The sequence below is a fragment of the Syngnathoides biaculeatus genome, chromosome 16 (genome assembly GCF_019802595.1).
Source record: "Syngnathoides biaculeatus isolate LvHL_M chromosome 16, ASM1980259v1, whole genome shotgun sequence".
NCBI classification, from domain to species: Eukaryota; Metazoa; Chordata; class Actinopteri; order Syngnathiformes; family Syngnathidae; genus Syngnathoides; species Syngnathoides biaculeatus.
In genome coordinates this window covers 13565379-13584588 of record NC_084655.1, presented here as the reverse complement: position 1 = coordinate 13584588, position 19210 = coordinate 13565379, and the positions used below count along the sequence as shown (strand labels likewise).

Here is a 19210-nt window from a genome sequence, read left to right as displayed (position 1 = left end):
TGATTTTCAATACATGTCTCATGTAAATGAATTAGCAGTTCTTCGTTTGCGTAACATAGCTACGTGTGAATGATTGACACAATTGATCTGTGTTGAGCGATCGTTTGCGATGATCTGACTGCACAAACGTGTCTCTTTGTTGCCGGCTAGCGAGCTAAGATAAACTGGACTATGTTTGCACGAAGGTATGCCCTATATTTGATTTTCAATACATGTCTCATATAAATAAATTAGCAGTTCTTCGCTTGCGTAACATAGCTACGTGTGAATGATTGACACAATTGATCTGTGTTGAGCGATACTTTGCGAGGACCTGACTGCACAAACGTGTCTCTTTGTTGCCGGCTAGCGAGCTAAGATAAACCGGACTATGTTTGCACAAAGGTATGCCCTATATTTGATTTTCAATGCATGTCTCATATGAATGAATTAGCAGTTCTTCGCTTGCATAACATAGCTACGTGTGAATGATTGACACACTTGATCTGTGTTGAGCGATACTTTGCGAGGACCTGACTGCACAAACGTGTCTCTTTGTTGGCGGCTAGTGAGCTAAGCTAAACCGGACTAGCGAGTCCTAAAAGCCTTCGACGTGCACAGAGACACCAAGACTGAAGGAAGGATGTTTGAGGACACTAAAGTAGTGACTGTCGTACTCGGTCGGGACTTACGTAGGTTCGGCACTAATTCAAGAATAATTATTGAGGGGAGCGCATGACGTTACACAAAGAAAACGAGAGAAACAACACGTAAATCAAGCCTCGCCTTCTTCTTTTCATTCATACGGCTATACAGATACAGATACACATACAGATTATGCACACAAGTGTAATCGGTAACACGAAAATAGGAAACTGTCAATAACGAATTCATCTTTGGGTTATAATATATTATATTATGTGGCTTCTCTGTCTTCCTCTGACTCCGGAAAGATCTCGCGCTAATATCGATGGTTTCTCCGTCGATATGCATGGCAATACCATTGAAATACCCCTCGCTGAAATACTTGAAGCCCAGCTGTCTGCTCTTCAACGATATTTCACTATTCGCAAAGAATGCGAGTGAGAAATCAGCTGGTAAATCGGACAATTTCGCTCTCGTCTTTTCTTCCTGCGCCACCATTTTTGCTAATTGTTTGTCCGAGGTTAGCACACGTGGGGTGACGTAACTTCAGGAGGCGTGGTTAAGTGCCCTGTACGGAGTGGTCAATTGTTCCTCCATCTGCTGCCTGCTTTCACTGCATATCACAAAATCATGTGCGAACTTCATGGTCCAAGTCCGCTGACCACTAAATAAGGTAGACAAAATACCATAAACAACTCTTACTATGATCCGATGCAACTGACCACTACAAACTATAACTACTGCATAGAATAATAATATTAATATATTAGGCACACTGTCAATAAAAGTGAGTATTGTTTTTATTAAAAATGTTATTTTTCTGAAAGTGCCTCTGTATTCTTGAATTAAATTAGCAGGTGTTCTTTGTTTAATTTCAAAATAAGCACAACACAAATATAACACTAAATGACAGCTAACTGAATTATTTCAAGTTAAAATATTGCTACTCACCTCAGCCTGGAAACCCTCAACCAAGATGGCCACCAGCAAGTTGAAAAGCACGTAGTTTCCAAATGTCATCAGGGCAACAAAGTAGAGAGCTGCCCATGGGGAGGTGGAAGCCATACCATTATACAGCACCACATTCCAGTCCTCCTGGGTTAGAATCTGTGCATTCAATAAAGCAAAAATACACAGCTATTTGGGCAGGAACTTGGGATATCAAAGAACACAATGTGAATGTGAGTTGTGCTTTGTTTTTTTATGTCTACAATGTGAGTGTGTGTGCCTGTGCAGTGTTAAAATAAAAAATAATAACTTTTATACAGTACTTATTATGAGTTCTGCATCTTGAGAAGAGCTACTTCTAATGCCATCATCCAGCAGTACTTCAACTTCTTCCACAAGGGATTACTATCACACAACAAGCAAGGCCTACGTGAGTGAGCGTGCGACTGTGCATGTGTAGCGTGTGTGTGTATGTGTGTTTACGTGCAGTAGCTTTTAAACCAATGCCAGAGATGAAAGCATTTAAAACTAGGACAGTGTTCATGATGCAGCATGAAAGCTCTCTGCCCACTCAAACCCAGTGGTAGGGAGGTATTTCACTGCACTGTTAGCTTGGCTGCATCCATGCGTGTGTTTGTTTAGCGTGTGCGTGTGTACGTGTGTATCGTCCACAAAACTGAAGCAAGCTTAGAGTACTCCGTCAAATGACAAGCAAGCCTGGATAAATGCTTCTTCAGCATCTCTCTCCTACATGCAGCAAAGTGGGACATCAATGGTGTTCTACTGCTGACTGATAGATGGAAGAGTAGCTCCACACAGGTTAGAAAATAGAATAGTAGTGGGCTAGAGAAGTGGTGGGTGCGCATAAGAACAATTTACTTGACAGCCTTTGACGAATGAGCAGAGCTTCAGCAAGGAAGCTTTGTTTGTGTGCATGCAGCTTACACTATACATGCATGGAAACGGACAAGTTTTCCATTTTGATGTTGCATAGCAATGTAAATGTTGACTTTTTTTTTTTTTTTAAGTACGAGTATGTATTTACAACTCACGCTCAAAGTCCTCTTAATGGTTCCTGATTCAAAACATGGAAGTAGAATGTTTGGATGCCCAGCCATTTGAAATGTTCTATCTACACTTACTCGCTAAAACATCAGGTACGCTGAGTTCAAATTGATCATACACATACACAGTAAATTATATAATAATAAAAAAAAAAAAAAAAAACATTCCAACCAACATTTTAGTATGTAGTGGTGTAGAATGGTAGTGTAGTGTACTGGGATTTGTATAATATGTTGTACACCTTATTTGAACTTAGTCAGAGAGGCAACATGGGCCAACATTTCAGGAACACAAATATACATTATTGTCTCAAGAGTTGAATATTTCTTGCATTAGATGTTAACACATGATGCAGATGTACATGAAATATTTTTGGGTGACGTTTGTAGAACGTTTACAATTATCATCTAATACTTACAGATCAGACTGAAGATAAAACAAAATAATGCCTTGTGAATGACGATGATAGGATCACACAGTGTGCCATAACTTATCCACAGTATTTAGAAATATGAAAAATGACTTCCAGCACAGTGAGCTTTCAGATAAAAATGGGAAATTCTTCCAAACTGAAAATTTAGTTGGATAATTTTTTGTTGCTAGATTCTTTGTTTTTATTATATTATTAATATTATTATTGTTCTTAGTAGTAAAATTTCTTTATTTATTCATTCATTCATCTATTAAATGCATTTTTACTGCAGACTAATCAAATTACCTGAAATACGGTGACGATGGCCCACAGTAGAGTGTCAAAGTTCTTGCGGTCAGGAATGGTGTCTCCATCATCTGTCTGAAGACTAAATTTGCAACCAAACAGATGCATGCCCAATATGCTGCAGATGGAGAGGCAAAAACAATGTTTGTTATCATCGCAAAGGATACAGCATGTTTGGAATATTTTTATGAATTTTGAATGAATAGACACACCTGAAGGTGAAGATGAAGAGCATCAGAAGCATGCAGAAGGTGGCCACATTATCCATCGTCTTCATCAGGACTACAAGTTGTCTCCTCAATGCAGGAAGGAAGCGAACCAACTTCAGAACCCGAAGCAGACGGAAAGTACGTAGGACCGACAACCCGCCGTCAGCTTGACCAATAATCTCCCACACACTGAGAAGGAGATATTTACAGTAGATAACAAAGATTAATGGTGAATTATTACTTAAATGTGTGTTCAGTGTCTTTAAATTCAGTAATGATGATATATATAATAAGAACAAAAGTATACAATAAAGGCAAAACAATTTATTCTATTTTGTCAATCCAGGGCTGAGCTGGAGGGGTCCACTCTTTGTTCTAACACTTTCCCAAGAGATTTTGAACAACTTCAGTACGTGTGCGACAATGTGGGAACAGTTTGGGAAAGGCCCTTTGCCATTGAATCTTCACTGCGCCCCAATGCACAAAGCCAAGACCATTTAGGCATAATTGGATGAGTTTGGCCTTGAAGAACCAGACCAGCCCGTGACCTCAATCCCACCAGACATTTTGGGGATGAACTACAAAAGAGATTGTGAGGCGGTTTCTTCTCAAATATTGCAGAAAAATAGACAACGTGTTCCGATGCTTTTGCTCAAATGCTGCATGTGACTGGTCATTTACGTCCTTTTCAATTCCAGTCCAAAGGGACCAGTCATTCACTTAAATCACCAGTTCACTTCATGTAGAGCACCTAATTGTTCATACGCATTACATTACATTGTTATGGTGCGTTGTTTTGGGCATTATGCAAAAGTTCTGGACTTATTCATGAGATCATTACGAGTTGGTAAGGACATTATAAAGATGGATAGCGCGCCGCTTTATAACTAATGGCTGACAAGCAGCCACAGAAGTGCTTTCAGCAATAGCCTAGGGTGAAATATATTTGGTGAGGACGAGAACTATGGTGGTTACCTGATGATAACAATGATGCTGTCAAATATGTTGTATGGATTTTTGATGTATCCGAACAGGCCGAAAGCCAGCAGCATGAAGCCCATCTCCAACACAAACATGCTCGTGAAGACGATGTTGCTGATCTCCAACACATCCGTCAACTCCTCTGGCTGCATGAATAAGAGAATAAAAGTAGGTTAGGCATAAAGGTGGAATAACAAAACATTCAAGACCCCAAAAGGAGAAGCTAGTTAATCTTTCCACTCTATTACTCTAAAGATGGAACAGACTTTGGAGTGTGTGCCCTAAATCAAACGGGTATCAATCAAGTTCCCGAGCAGCAGTTATGTACAATCCATCAAATGGAGCAGAAAAGCTCCAATCTATTTGCAATGATCTGTTCCACTTAGCACTCCAGATTTATTCAAGTAACATTTTGGATAAATTGTACTTGTCAGATACTTGTCATAATTTTTATTTTTACTTTGTGACTATGTCAAGAAGAATCAAAAATTTGACTCTGTTACAATGCTCGACATTCCGCTTGTTACGTTTTTTAATCCGTAATTGCATGCGCGATCTGTATTTACACTTCATTTTTGACTTCCGCATAGGGCTGTTGCGCCGATCCAGTATGATAACTAGTGACCTTTGACTCCAATTGACTTATCGGACAACACAAGGCAGTCATGTGACCACACACAAACACTTTGTGGGCCAATCAAAGAGACTCATTTTGGGAAGAAAAAAAACCAAAAACCTGAACCTAACCCTGACCGACTCCGAAAAACAAAAGCTTTGTCATGTACCATAGTAAAATGTGACTGACCACTGTTTCAGTTTTGAAGTTGAAAGAGATTGTGAATGATACATTTCAACTTTGGATATGTTTTTCAACTGGCTATGCAATTTTAAAATACTGTATTTTCTGCACTGTAAGGCGCACCGCATTATAAGCCACACCTTCAATGGCTGGCCTATTTTAAAACTTTTTCATATATAAGGCGCACTGTATTATAGTGTATAGAATAGACGCTACAGTACAGGCTGGGGTTACGTTATGCATCCATTAGATGGGCTGCGCTAAAGGCTCAATATTGATCCTCATATAAGGCGCACCTGATTATAAGGCGCACTGTCAGCTTGTAGGAAAATTGAAGGATTTTCGGTATGCTTTACAGTGCGGAAAATACAGTACTTTTATGAATAGTGAACATTTGTCTTTAATTGACAAACGAGGACAAGACTTTCAGTCTACAGCCACAATAGTTTAAGAAGTTTCACAATTAACTTAGTCTTAAAATTGAACTGCAGTCTTATTTCTAATGATACTTGTTTGACACCAACAATATAGAGTTGTCAGAAGCTGACTGATCAATAAATGCACGTTATGACTCACCAAAGTAATTCACTGATCCAATTATCAGGGGGAGATGGAAAATAATTCATTACATTTTGAAGTAAAGATATTTAGTTTTATAAGAATGAATGTACTGTCATGTTCTTACATCTATTGTGGTCTCAATTTTTGATGACACACACACACACACACACACACACACATATGCATACATACAGTAGTCTCGTTTCCAAGATCCCTACAGGTCTTCAGACAAGTATGCACTCATAAAAGGCGTACTGAACCAGGAGGACTCTTATGCAACATTTTAGTGTCTGTGTGTAAGGCTGTCTTTGTAATTCCTCATGTTTTATAAGAGGAGCATAGTCACAGAGATACCAACACATAAAGCATCAAATGCAAACAATTTGGAGAGAGAGTTAGAGGTGAGCAAAGCAGGTGAAGATTAAGAAAGGAAAAGGTAAATTGACAAAAATCTTAGACGATTACGTAAGACAACATTGAGTGAGTGAAGCTCTTTCACACCAAACTCATCTAACCATGCCTTTTTGGACCTTGCTTTGTGCAGTGGAGAACAGTTTGAACAAAAAAAGACCTTCATCATCCCTTCCCACAAGGTTGGAAGCATGGCATCCTCAATGTCTTGGTGAATCAAATAATTAAATAACTCCAGTGTTTCTACTTGCACGACAAAATGGCATTAACATTCTGGTAAATAACCCAAAACCATGCAGAGACCAAGAAGAGTGGATGCTACTCATATTTTTGTCTACATACCATTTTTGTCAAAACAATGTATTTTTGCTACCACATGCAACTGCGACCAATCTGTTAAACAAACAAACTTGCTGCATGAGTGCACATGCAAATTAGGTCAAGCATGTGTAAATGGAACCTATAATTTGTCCTCTCAAATGATATGGTGATTGAAAAGTCTCATGCACGGACCATAACATTGTCTAACAATGCAACTACAGAAAAAGCAATTAGCAATGTCACTTTGCAAGAAATACTGTATTATGTTGACGTGCACCATCTTATTGCCGTCTCTGATCATTTCAGAAACCATCTTATGAATAGGCTTTGTCAACTGATTAAACGTAAGCGTTACATAAGCAACTTCACTGGGTGCAGTCACAGAGTAGTAAATGCACTTTGCTGAAAAAGTCTGACAAATGACAACAGCATTGCATTCTCCCACTGTTGTGGTGTCCTTCCAATAAACAATATGCATGGAAAAAATAAATGACTTTTTGTGTGTGTTGTTAACCTGTCCTGTTCAATTAACTAATTTGGGTTGTCTCTGTGTCTCCTCTTATTATAGTTTATTCTTGTATCTTCTTCCAAAAATTCCATGGCTTTAAGCATTTGCAGGTTCAGCCTCCAAAACATTGTTGTCATGTCAACATGGCTTAAAGGTATTGTGTAAACAAGCCCAAAGTCCAACAAATGTGCTTATATTACATCTTACCTGCTCATGGTACTCTATCCCCATGCTGAGAGTGTTGACAAGGATGGCAATCATGATCCCTCTGTTAAAATATTTGCTCTCCACTATTCTCTTCAATTTCTCCCTGAAGTTCATCCATGCCCGAAGTGCTCCGTTCTTGTACACCACAGCCCCATGTCGTCTGCCCCGACTTCTCCCACCTCTCAGATCTCCTCCCTACATTTATAGACAAAAAGACCATCGCCAATGAACTGTAAGTAACCAAGTGAGTCAACGGTTATATACGTAATGGAGGAGTACAGTGAATAAGCATCCGTGCCAAAACTATTTTCAAATTTTAATACTGTTCATGACAGAAACTGTCATCCTCTCTGTTCACCACTACTAGTGTCTGCCGTCTAAAATAACCTGGACAAATTCGTGCAGTCCATCGGCTTCTCCCTTGCAACCCTCCAAGTCACCCAACTCCAGCTCCAAGGTCTCCAGGCTGCGAGCACAGAGAGGGCAGCTCAGTAGTTCCAGGAGCAGTGGACTGGGTACCACGCCTGCCAGCTGGTACAGCACACTCTGGTGACCTGCCAGGGGCATGATGGGAGAGCGTCACACATTGAATGAAGGTTTGCTCCATTTTTTTCCTCACGTGCAGGGGAGACAACTTAATTGGCATTGTGTGATTATTTATTCTTACGATGGTTTCCGAAAGTGAATCTAAGTTAAATGGACTAATTTTCTCCACTTGCAAATGTCGCTATACACACACAAAAAAGGACATTTTGCATGATATTTTCAGAGCAGTTACAATCTTTCATAGCTTAAGTGTGATGGGGAAACTCAGTGTCTGAAACTTCCAAGCTCATTCTATTTCATTATGAGGAGCAGCCAAAAGTGCCACAGTGTAAAGATAAAGGTGACTATGTGAATATGAATATATGCACTTCCAAGGAACCCTGGGTTCAGGTCCAGCATGACAACGATCACACAAGCCCATTGGACAGGAAATTGCTGTCTGGAGCTGCAGACTCCTATCTCACATTGTTGGCAGATAAGGATGGCATATGATTACTTGTTTGAATATATATAAACTGTCTTTATTAGGGTGTAATTGATGTGATACTCAGGTTCTTGCTCTTCGTACTATGATTCTAAATTGCAATTCAGAAATTAATTGCTCTCTGTACTTTTAGAATGAGTAGAATTAGACATGTAAATGTGCATTGGTAAAAGGTCTTTTTTTTCAGGTGGGGGGGGGTGTTTAATCAAAGTAGATGTCTGTTAGCCAAAGAGATCCATTAAATGGCTGGTTTAGAACCATAACAGGAGGCATCTCAATAAGGTGTTTATGCTATCCAAACAGAACGCAGCTTCGGGCCACCACAAACTGGGCGACTGAAAAGAATAATCATGGAGCAATTACAGTTGACAATTTCCCGCCACACATCATAAGATGTGCTGAAATGTTAAAGCTGCGTCCCCCAGTGTTCCTTTCAGCATCGGTAATAATGTTTTGAAGTTCCACGTGCGCTAAACCTTTTTTTTTTTTTTTTAATTGGACCAAAAACAACATTGCACTCTTGTCAAGGGAGAACCAGATTGCTCTGGCTACTGACCATATTGCAAAAAGTATAAGGAAGAAAATGTGGATATTTAACTGGCTTTTGGCAATGATACCCCCGTTCAAAGACTCTCCACACTTTGCTTGATAGCTGGGTACATATGAAATTACAAATATAGTTTAATACTATTTTGAAACATTTAGACTAGACATACCAGTTAATCCGGTTAATGATCTTTATTTTTAGGAATTTATATTTTCCTTCAACTAGCTGATGCTTTTTGGGTCAGGTACTTCCCCACAAGGTGGGCATCCATCTTCTTCTTTTTCTTTCGGCTTGTCCTGTAAGGGGTCGCCACAGCGTGTCATATTTTTCCATCTAAACCCATCTCGTCCATCTTCCTCTTTAACACCCACAGTCTTCATGTCCTCCCTCACAACATCCATCCACCTTTTCTTTGGTCTTCTCACTCTTTTGCCTGGCAGCTCCATCCTCAGCACCCTTCTACCAATCACTCTCTCGAAGTCTGTTCTCTCTAACCTTGTCTCCAAAACATCCAACTTTGGTTGTCCCTCTAATGACCTCATTTCTAATCCTATCCAACTTCTTCACACCAAGAGAGAACCTCAGTATCTTCATTTCTGCTACCTCTAGTTCTGCTTTCTGTTGTTTCTTCAGAGCCACCGTCTCTAATCAATACATCATGGCCGGCCTCACCACTGTTTAGAAACTTTGCCATTCGTCCTAGCGGAGACTCTTCTGTCACAAAGAACACCAGACACCTTCCACCAGCTGTTACACCGCGCTTGGACCCGTTTCTTCACTTCCTTACCGCACTCCCCATTGCTCTGTATTGTTGACCCCAAGTATTTTAAGTCATCCACCTTCGTTATGTCTTCACTCTTCCTCCTCCGCCCCTCTCATTCAGGCACATATATTCTATTTTACTTCGGCTAATCTTCATTCCTCTCCTTTCCAGTGCATACCTCCATCTTTCTCACTGTTCCTCCGCCTGTTCCCTGCTCTTACTGAAGATCACAATCTCATCTGCGAACATCATGGTCCAAGGGGAGGCCAGTCTAACCTCGTCTGTCACCCTGTCCATTACTAACACAAACGGGAAGGGGCTCAGCACGGAACCCTGATGCACTCCCACCTCCACCTTAAATTCTTCTGACACACCAATGGCACACATCTTACCGCTGGGCATCCATAAGCAATAGAACAAAACCAATTGACCCCTCCGTAGAAATTGCGTAAACCGCGTCGCTGACCAATCAGAGGCCAGAGATTTGCCTAAACCACATCCCTTGTTGTCGTCCGCCATAACCTCTGACAAAGTCGCATGATTCAGTAGAGCTTTTGTTTGCGTTTTATCACGTCTTAGGGATCCTTAACAATAGATATGGTTAAGAGGTGTAGTCACGGCCTTTGTAATAGTGACGAGAGGTATACTGATGGGCTAGTTGGTGGTGTTCAATTTGTACACTTTCCAAAACCCAAGACAGAGTACGAAAAATGTCTTAGATGGATCAAACTTTGTGGAAGACCGCATGATCAACTGAATCCATCTAAAATCAACCGGAACAGATATGTTTGCACGAAGGTAAGCCCTATTTTTGATTTTCAATACATGTCTCATATAACTGAATTAGCAGTTCTTCGCTTGCATAACATAGCTACGTGTGAATGATTGACACACTTGATCTGTGTTGAGCGATACTTTGCGAGGACCTGACTCCACAAACGTGTCTCTTGGTTGGCGGCTAGCGAGCTAAGCTAAACCGGACTAGCGAGTCCTAAAAGCCTTCGACGTAGACCGAGTCACCAAGACTGAAGGAAGGATGTTTGAGGACACTAAAGTAGTGATTGTCGTACTCGGTCGGGACTTACGTAGGTTCAGCACTAATTCAAGAATAATTATTGAAGGGAGCGCGTGACGTTACACAAAGAAAACGAGAGAAACAACTCATAAATCAAGCCTCGCCTTCTTCTTTTCCTTCATACGGCGGTTCACAAACGGCTATACAGATACACATTGTACAGATTCTGCACACAAGTGTGATAGGTAACACGAAAATAGGAAACTGTCAATGACGAATTCGTCTTTGGGTTATAATATATTATATTATGTGGCTTCTCGGTCTTCCTCGGACTCCGGAAAGATCTCGCGCTAATATCAATGGTTTCTCCGTCGATATGCATGGAAATACCATTGAAATACCCCTCGCTGAAATAACTGAAGCCCTGCTGTCTGCTCTTCAACGATATTTCACTATTCGGTAAGAATGCGAGTGAAAAATCAGCTGGTAAATCTGACAATTTCGCTCTCGACTTTTCTTCCTGCGACGCCATTTTGTCTAATGTTTGTCTGAGGTTAGCAGCAGTGGGGTGACGTGACTTCAGGAGGCGTGGTTAAGTGCCCTGTACGGAGGGGTCAATTACTTTAAAATTCTCCCATTTATTTGTATTCACACAAACAGTTTTATATTGTTTTACTGTGTTTATACGATACTTTGCTTCACCTTACTATCTAATTCTCTATTTTGGTAGTTGAGTAACATGTATTGTATTTTTTTCCTTTCACTGCTTTTTTCAAATAATGTCGATTGCACCAATCTCTCTAGAGTGATAAATCCATGGCATGAAAAATATATTTTCTCTCATCCCTTTCTAAATTCTGTTTTAGACAATTTCAATTTTCTATATACACCTTATGTCAAATCTGGTGACTGTGTGTAATGTAATGAATGTAATGAAAAGACACCACTACTTCTTAAATAATTACATTTCTTCCTGTGGCTTTGTGTTTTAGGTCTGCAAAATGCAACATCTCAGAATTCATTACAACAAATTTTGGAAGCCTGGAAAACTGGTAAAATCATGGCTCATAAATCCTCACTCACAACACGTTCAACTGTAAAGTCCGTAAAAATAAATGAGGCATCTATCCGAGTTTAAATGCAAGTGTTGTCATGGTAAATACAGATTTTACAAGCATTGAAAAGGATAAATATTCCTTAATGAACTAGGAGGCTAATTCGGCATGTTGTAATAACATATTTTCTACTTGGTGAAAGAGTCCAAGGTGAGAAAAACAGGTAATCTGATCGTAGCTACAGTGTATACAAAAGAAAGTTCTAAGACTAAAGTAACACAACGGTATTTCACGTATTTCATTATTTAATATTTGTGTACTGTATGTAATATAGCTATTATGTCAAAGAAGCTGGATCCAGTGTGTTGTGCTCAGTGCAGTTTTCAAAAAACAAACTGACCATCTTTTAATGTTCTGCTTCTGCTCTCATACATTGGAGATGCTTTCTTGCTCTGTCTGCTTCATCTCTGTTTACATTTTTCTTGTTTTTCTTCTTGAAGAGGAATTCGAAGCAGCAAGTCTCGGATATTTTTAAACTAGTAGGACTGTTTTTGGTAGATACTGTACATTGAATATTTTTTAAACCTGTGGGACTGTTATTTTGTACATCGATAGGATATTTTCAAACCAGTGGGACTGTTTTTTTGTAGAAAAGGTCAGTCGTTCCTAAATTCCATTTTTATACCCCCTCACAATCAGTGAGTATGGCGTGCTAAATAGCACAAGCCTGCTATTCGCAACAAGACTAGCAAAACGACCATTTTCCATTGAAGACTACAAACTGCTGCGGAAGATGGCAGTCCTACAAAAGAATGTTACCACCCTGACGTGTATGGGGATGTAAATGGACAGTCGGGGAATGAAACCACTCTATCCATGTCTCAAAATGATGAGTGGGAGCATGCTAACAGACAGCCAGTTTGCCCCACAAAGAGGATGGATGTGGACTGTAGCAATAGTAATAGATCAACTGTCAATCATCAATCAGAACCTCAGGAATACTCAGTGTTTTGCTGTGGTTGACAAGCTCACAAATCTCCTTTAATAGCTCCAGAACTAATTACAGAACGTAAATGCAATTATTTTTCTTATTTTAGTGAAAAAATACAATCAGGTCAAATATCAGCACAAATCAGCAAAATGATGCGACATCTGAAGCCACCCAGAAAAAAACATGTCAAAATGTATACAGTTAACCATTAAAGTATAGGGAAAATAATTCCGTAGCTGAAACCATCAATAGGTTTTCTTTTATTTCTTGTCTTTGTTCCCAAGTGGTTAATTTTAAATAGTTTAAAGCATGTAAAGCACATTGAGTTATGCGTTTGTGTTTGCTTGTGTATGAATGTTGCTTCTATTTCCATGTCAATGGTGACCAATACTTTGAAAGAGGCCTCCATTTCAAGATGGACATACGTCTGCCTCGAGAAAAGTGAATTTGGATGATGTCATCACAACATCTGCTACTTAAATGTTGTGGTCAGTGTAAAAGTTTTCAACCAAACCAAACAGAGCCTGGTTCAGCTCCTTGATGAGGGTACTACGCCTCAAAATTCAAGAACAAAAATACACCACATTAGACTGTTTGGTGTTTGAGGCCCTATAGCTCACTGTTTAGAGCACTGGTTTGGTAAACCAGGGGTTGTGGTTTCGTATCTCACTGGGGCCTCCACTCCCTGAGAAGGGTTGCGTCAGGAAGGGCATCCGGCATAAAAATTATGCCAAATATATGTGTGTTCATCTGAGATGACACGCTGTGGCGACCCCGAAAGGGACGAGCCGAAAGAAACTTACTTTAGACTGTTTGGTATTTAATGCATGTTCACAACCTTGTAGTCAAAGGTTTATGTATGTTTTATGTTCTGTGTTGCACTGAGTTCCCTGCTAAGAGACTACAGCAAAAGAAAACTGGTATTTGGGAACTATACACATTTGTTAATGGACAATGGAAGATGGAGAACAGCATTTGGCATGAATTCTGTTCGTCTGCATTAGATATTCTGCATATAATGTATGATTTCAATGCCACTTGTTTGAGTGTGTGTCTTCTTACTGTGCTGTCCCACAAGCTGGTAGAGTTTGTTCACTTTGTCTGAGTGTTCAGAAGTGGAGTGGTTCGGCGGATGCTGATCTGGACTGCAACCACCTTGCTGGGAGTGAGGCGGTGGTGTCTTGCTGCTGTAGCTGCATACAAATGATGGCAGAATGGTTGGGTAGTTCATCCCTCCATTGAGTCTCCTGAGCAAGGCCCCCATGCCTTGGGTAACAGCTGATTGATTGCCGCCGCTATTTCCATTTGTACTCCCTTGACTAGCAGGAAGTGACTTCATCTCCAGTTCCACGGCACCCACACCTCCTTCTCCAGCCAGGTGTTCAGTGCTTGCCACACTGCTCATGTGCTGCCCCCCGTTGGGGAGTCGACAGTGCTGGTGCTGATGGTGCTGCAACAGGTTGTGTATTGGCCTCAACCACAAAGCGCTACGTGGACCGGAAGCCCTGCTAGAGCCATGGCCATGTCCATTACCTCCACCATTACTGCCTCCACCACTGCTGTTAGGATTCACCTTTTTACGCATTTTACTGGTCAAAAAAAAAGAACAATTAGAAAGAACATGGTCAACACTCAGTATACAGTAATTAAGGCATCTCATGGAGCTCTTTGATTGTTTGCTGCAACAGAATACGAACATCGTCCAAACAAAACTAAAATGCATGTTTGTAGATGACAATTATCCGACTGAGCATCTTCGGTTGTTAATAGTTATGATAGCATATATCTGCATTCATGACAAATAGTTCCAATTATCAGGTCAGCCATATCTTACCTGTGCCATCCAGAGTACATCCTCTGGAGTCTGCGTGTGAACTTCCGGTAAAGGTGACTGATGTAGCGCAGCATTTCCTCATAGCACGAGCCTGGTTCACTGTAACTGGCAAGTGTGGAATCATTGGACATGTAGCGAGCACGCTGTTCCCTCATAAGAGCGTTCTCCCGTTGCTTTGTCTCTGAGAACTGGGTGGCGATGACCACGAGGCACAAGTTGATCATGAAGAAAGATCCCACCTGGTCGGGGAGGTAAATGAAGGGAAGGAAGCCCCATGACAATCAAGTACAAGCTTTCTAATAGCTGTAAGACATCTCATCACGATAGGATAATGAAATTAATATTTTACAGGAGGGGTCTCAAACTAGCGGCCCAGGGGGCATTTGTAGCCCTCGAGAATATTTTGTGGCCCCAACCTTCATAATGAAGTTTAATGTTTGCATGGCTCTTGAGTTTTTTTAGGAATGGCACTTTCACAGCCGTAGCTGATGAAACTACCGATCACGGAGGGTATATGGTTATCACGGGGCATGACGTCAATCCGGCTTGATTCAAGCGGAGAAAGATTTTTCAGTGAGTGAAATTTACTGCAGCAATGCCATGGAGAATTAGTAGTTTGCACACATGCTTACACCAGAGTCCTTATTTATCTTATTTTGTGTAAAAAATAAGTTTGAGAAGATGGTATTTTTTCCTATTTCTAATTTAAGTTGCGCTGGCATTAATGTGCATGTGCATTTGCGGCCCAGCCTCAGCCAGATTAGGTCTCTAGCCACCTGAAGGTAAAATGAGTTTGAGATCTTTGTTTTAGAGGCATAGAACTTTTAACAGTAATAGTGTTATTATGGCCTTTATTTAATTAAGATTATGAATACTAAGCTAAATAATGACAGTAATAAAACAGACAACTTATCATTCAAATATAAAAACCCTTAGAATATAAAGACAGATGTTCAGGGAGATAGTTATAAATGCTTATTCCACATGTTACGACCGTGTTGTTCATTAAACAGGACAAAGAAATGTGATATGCATGCTCTGAGACTTAATTATGTTCAACGATGCTCTTGTTTTCTATAATTGATCATATTTTTTTCAACATTCCCAAAACAGCCCATTTTCTTGTCCTTTATTTTCTCACTATCCTCCCAATGCATAATCAGCACTTTTACATCAAGCGACAGGCAGAGAGGAAGCTCAGACAGCATTGCAAAATATCATGTAAACTGGGATCTTTGAAAACCTGCACAAAAGCACGATAAGGGAAATTATACATGATAGAAGACAGCCAGGGACAGCAGAATGGAACTGTGCTCAAAGCAGAGCTTAGAAAGGTCATTCTGGGTTTCCAAAAGAAGAACTGAACTGCAAGTACACAAGCGCATCTTCCAGGCGCAACCTCTTAAACAAATTGGCTGGGAATTCAAACCCAAATACTGAAGACTATACAGGGCAAATTAAAATGAATGGTATTTTGAAAAATGCATGTCCACATTCCGTTGTAAGAGCTGATTTCAGTGCTTCTGTCTGTTTTATTCAAGCGGGTGGCTAAGATTCTGATTTCATACCTGTAAGCTCACTTATGAAAAGATGTCACCTTGTATTTTTTGTTTTGTTTGCCTTTTTTTCCGTCTGTCAGGATAGGAGTAGGCGAAAAAAAAGTTTCACTATAACTCACAGCTGAAACAGGTCCGATTCAGAATTGGAAAACAAAAATAATTGGAATATAAGCAAGATTGACCTGATGGATCGAGTTGCCCTCTTAAGTATTCAATGCATGCTATATTTTGTGTGTTTATCCACATTCCACAGAGATTGGATTTCGATTTCGATTGGATTTCTCTCAAAAGGATTCATCCCATTCATGTGCTTCCTATATGTTGTGATCTGCTGTAAACATACAGTATGCAGACGCCAGCTTATGGTAGCACTACTCAAGAATGTTTGCATGTTCATCCGGGGCAAGTGTCTTCAATTAACTAATGTGACTGGGAACCATTGCTCCATCTTCTACCACTTAATGGATGGAGGAAGGGCTATCCACCCACTACTTTATTGCTTTGCAACTGCTGTCTTGTCATTGTAATCATTTTCCATATTGTATCAGTCAAGATCATTTTGACCCCCACTCTATCAGTATTATAATACTGTATGAGCAAATAACTCCTACCATCTAATTCCTGGGGGGCACAAATGGCTGCAAAAGACCAGCAGCAAGACTGAAAAACTTTCAGGCTGATGCTAATTACTGAAGGTTTTCAAAACCCAGTTCCCAACATATACTTTACAGTTTTACTCATCCTTGAAAACAATACAGGTCAGCTCTAATATGGTATAATTGTAAAACAGTAAAAACCTTAATTTGCAGCTTCTGTACTGTGAAGTACAACCAAAACTGGAACAATTGCATTTGAATAATTTTGAGTATGACTGTTTATAAAAATATAATATTGGAATGGTCTTATCTGCGTTCTAACATTTCCAAGTATTTTTTTTTACATGAAACTAAACAAGAAGGTGGTTACTTACAATAATGAGTAGTATAAAATATATAAAATTGTAGAATGAATGAGCATCCATGACATAGTACATGATATCCACCCATCCTTCAAGTGTGATGACCTGGTTGAGACAGACAGAGGTGAATTCATTAGAGTGGATACACAGAACTGGACACTTACACCCTTAATGTCTGTTCAGATCGTTATTTTTTGCAGTTTCATTTGTTACAAATAAAACTGTTTGTGTGTGTATTTTTTCTGTTTGTGCAGACTAATGAGTACTTGGGATGCTGACAGCTGAAATCAACAGCTAAGCGAAGCCAATAATAAACTCATACCTCACCTTTTACTCTTCATTCTGCATCACAAATTACAACCAAAACTAACCTGGCCAAGTAACATCACGAAGGAAAAAAATAAATAAATAAATACAACTGCAAGATGTGCTTGTACAAGATTTTCACCACACAAAAACACTATAAAAAGTGTGTCGGATTATATACTCATTTAAAACTAATATAATAAGTCATCCACTGTAGTGTGAAAACAGAAAACAAATGCATGGAGTTCTAAGAGTTATAAATAAGTTATATTTTTGGAACACTAGCTACAGAACGACCAATACAAAACATTTTATGGACCTACTTAAGCAGACATGAGTGTAAATCTTGTTGTCAGGTCAAGTGATGAAAATAAATGGTATGTTGTAAGATACTCCTTATGCATGAGGAAAAGACATTAAAAGATGGCTTTAGTGTTTTTTGTAGAAGGGAAACCAGTACTCTCAGACCTCCCTCTACTTTTTAGAGGAAATACTGAAGCGAGCAAAGCATTATTCCATCTAATCCTGCCACAATTTTGCATGCAGCGCTGGCTATTGAGCCATTTGCAAATGGCTGCTGAGCCCAGCATGATAACTCCTGATCCAAAACAGACTCCGTACTGTATTTTGAGGATCAGGTAAACTGTGATGTCCAGGGTCATTGCATGTTAACTTGACTGAAACCAATGACTCAAAAAAACAGAGCTCTGAATGCAACAGATTAATCCAAAAGGTACTGGACTACAGTGTATGCTTGCAAGAGGTTCACATTAAAAATCCCTAAAGAAGCGTGACTGGTCTTACAGCAGAGGATGTTTCTCAAATGGACAAGGGAATTGTACATCATATTGGAGTATTAGTGCTCGGGTTAGCCAGAGTGTAATTCTGTATTTTAACAGGATGTTGTTGGATGAGTCCAATTTACATGCCGTTAAGGGCACATCCCTGGTCCCTCTCTCCTCTGTGTGTCAGTTTCATATATCACGTCTTTAAAACATATAATTTTCGAACATTTATATATAAAACAAGACTCTACTAGCTTGTCTTACCTGGAAAATAGCAATCCAAGCATAGCCAATGTTGTCAAAGTTGACAGCTCCCTTGTGAGGGTTGTGATCTCCCGCGCGACACACATTGTAGTACTGGTTCCAATTAACACATCCATTTACGCTTGCCCCGCCCACTGCAGGGGTCGCTCCAATCAGATCTGAACTTTGGTGAGGTGCCGGTAACTGGCACTGAGTCTTGGCTTCGGTGTACGCGGGAACATCATGGCAGCGGAGCATACCGTTCTCACGAGCCGCTGAGCAGATAAATGGGCTATCTTCACCATCCTCCGACATGTAGTAGGGACTGATTGAGAAGTTGTATTTTCTAGACAGAAAGATCAATACACAAATGCTGTAAAAAATAGTAATGTGGTAAACATTCATAAATTATCCACTGTAGATCACTCGTGCTACGAAAACAACTAGATGAAGATCACCATGACAAAGTTATGGGTATATGATCCTAATTTTATCTCTCAACCTTTTTGGAGTCTCTAAGATTATTGCCAGTACTATACAGAAAATTGAAGGATGTCATAAGTTCATATTGTACAAGTTTAATATTCTAAGTTACTGTATATTCAGCCTGTATACTCTAACTCAGTGCTTATTGAGCTAAGGTGGCCATTTTACATTCTAAAAACATCACAGTAGACCACCATACAAATACTGCACAATAATACTCAAATATAAAACAAAAAAAAAAGGTAACTAAGAAAGTGTAAAAATACTGAGAAAGGGAGATAAAAAA

General features: G+C 39.8%; 1 protein-coding gene and 1 long non-coding RNA gene across 5 annotated transcripts in view; one reads left to right on the top strand and one right to left on the bottom strand.

Moving 5' to 3' along the window:
• Positions 1 to 19210, bottom strand: part of cacna1ha (calcium channel, voltage-dependent, T type, alpha 1H subunit a) — a 124831-nt gene that overhangs the window by 22092 nt on the left and 83529 nt on the right. For all 4 annotated transcript variants that reach the window (XM_061845759.1, XM_061845763.1, XM_061845760.1 and 1 more), the window contains 10 exons: positions 18460 to 18784; positions 17117 to 17209; positions 14588 to 14826; positions 13816 to 14342; positions 7740 to 7906; positions 7353 to 7547; positions 4540 to 4691; positions 3568 to 3753; positions 3356 to 3473; positions 1576 to 1731 (listed from right to left, as the gene is read on the bottom strand). In XM_061845759.1, coding sequence (XP_061701743.1) covers positions 1576 to 1731; positions 3356 to 3473; positions 3568 to 3753; positions 4540 to 4691; positions 7353 to 7547; positions 7740 to 7906; positions 13816 to 14342; positions 14588 to 14826; positions 17117 to 17209; positions 18460 to 18784 — 2158 coding nt within the window. The remainder of the gene's footprint in view (positions 1 to 1575; positions 1732 to 3355; positions 3474 to 3567; positions 3754 to 4539; positions 4692 to 7352; positions 7548 to 7739; positions 7907 to 13815; positions 14343 to 14587; positions 14827 to 17116; positions 17210 to 18459; positions 18785 to 19210) is intronic.
• On the top strand, positions 2119 to 4713 carry LOC133514241 (uncharacterized). The gene is made up of 3 exons (XR_009798754.1): positions 2119 to 2391; positions 3562 to 3702; positions 4599 to 4713. It is a non-coding gene; the product is annotated as an uncharacterized LOC133514241 (long non-coding RNA).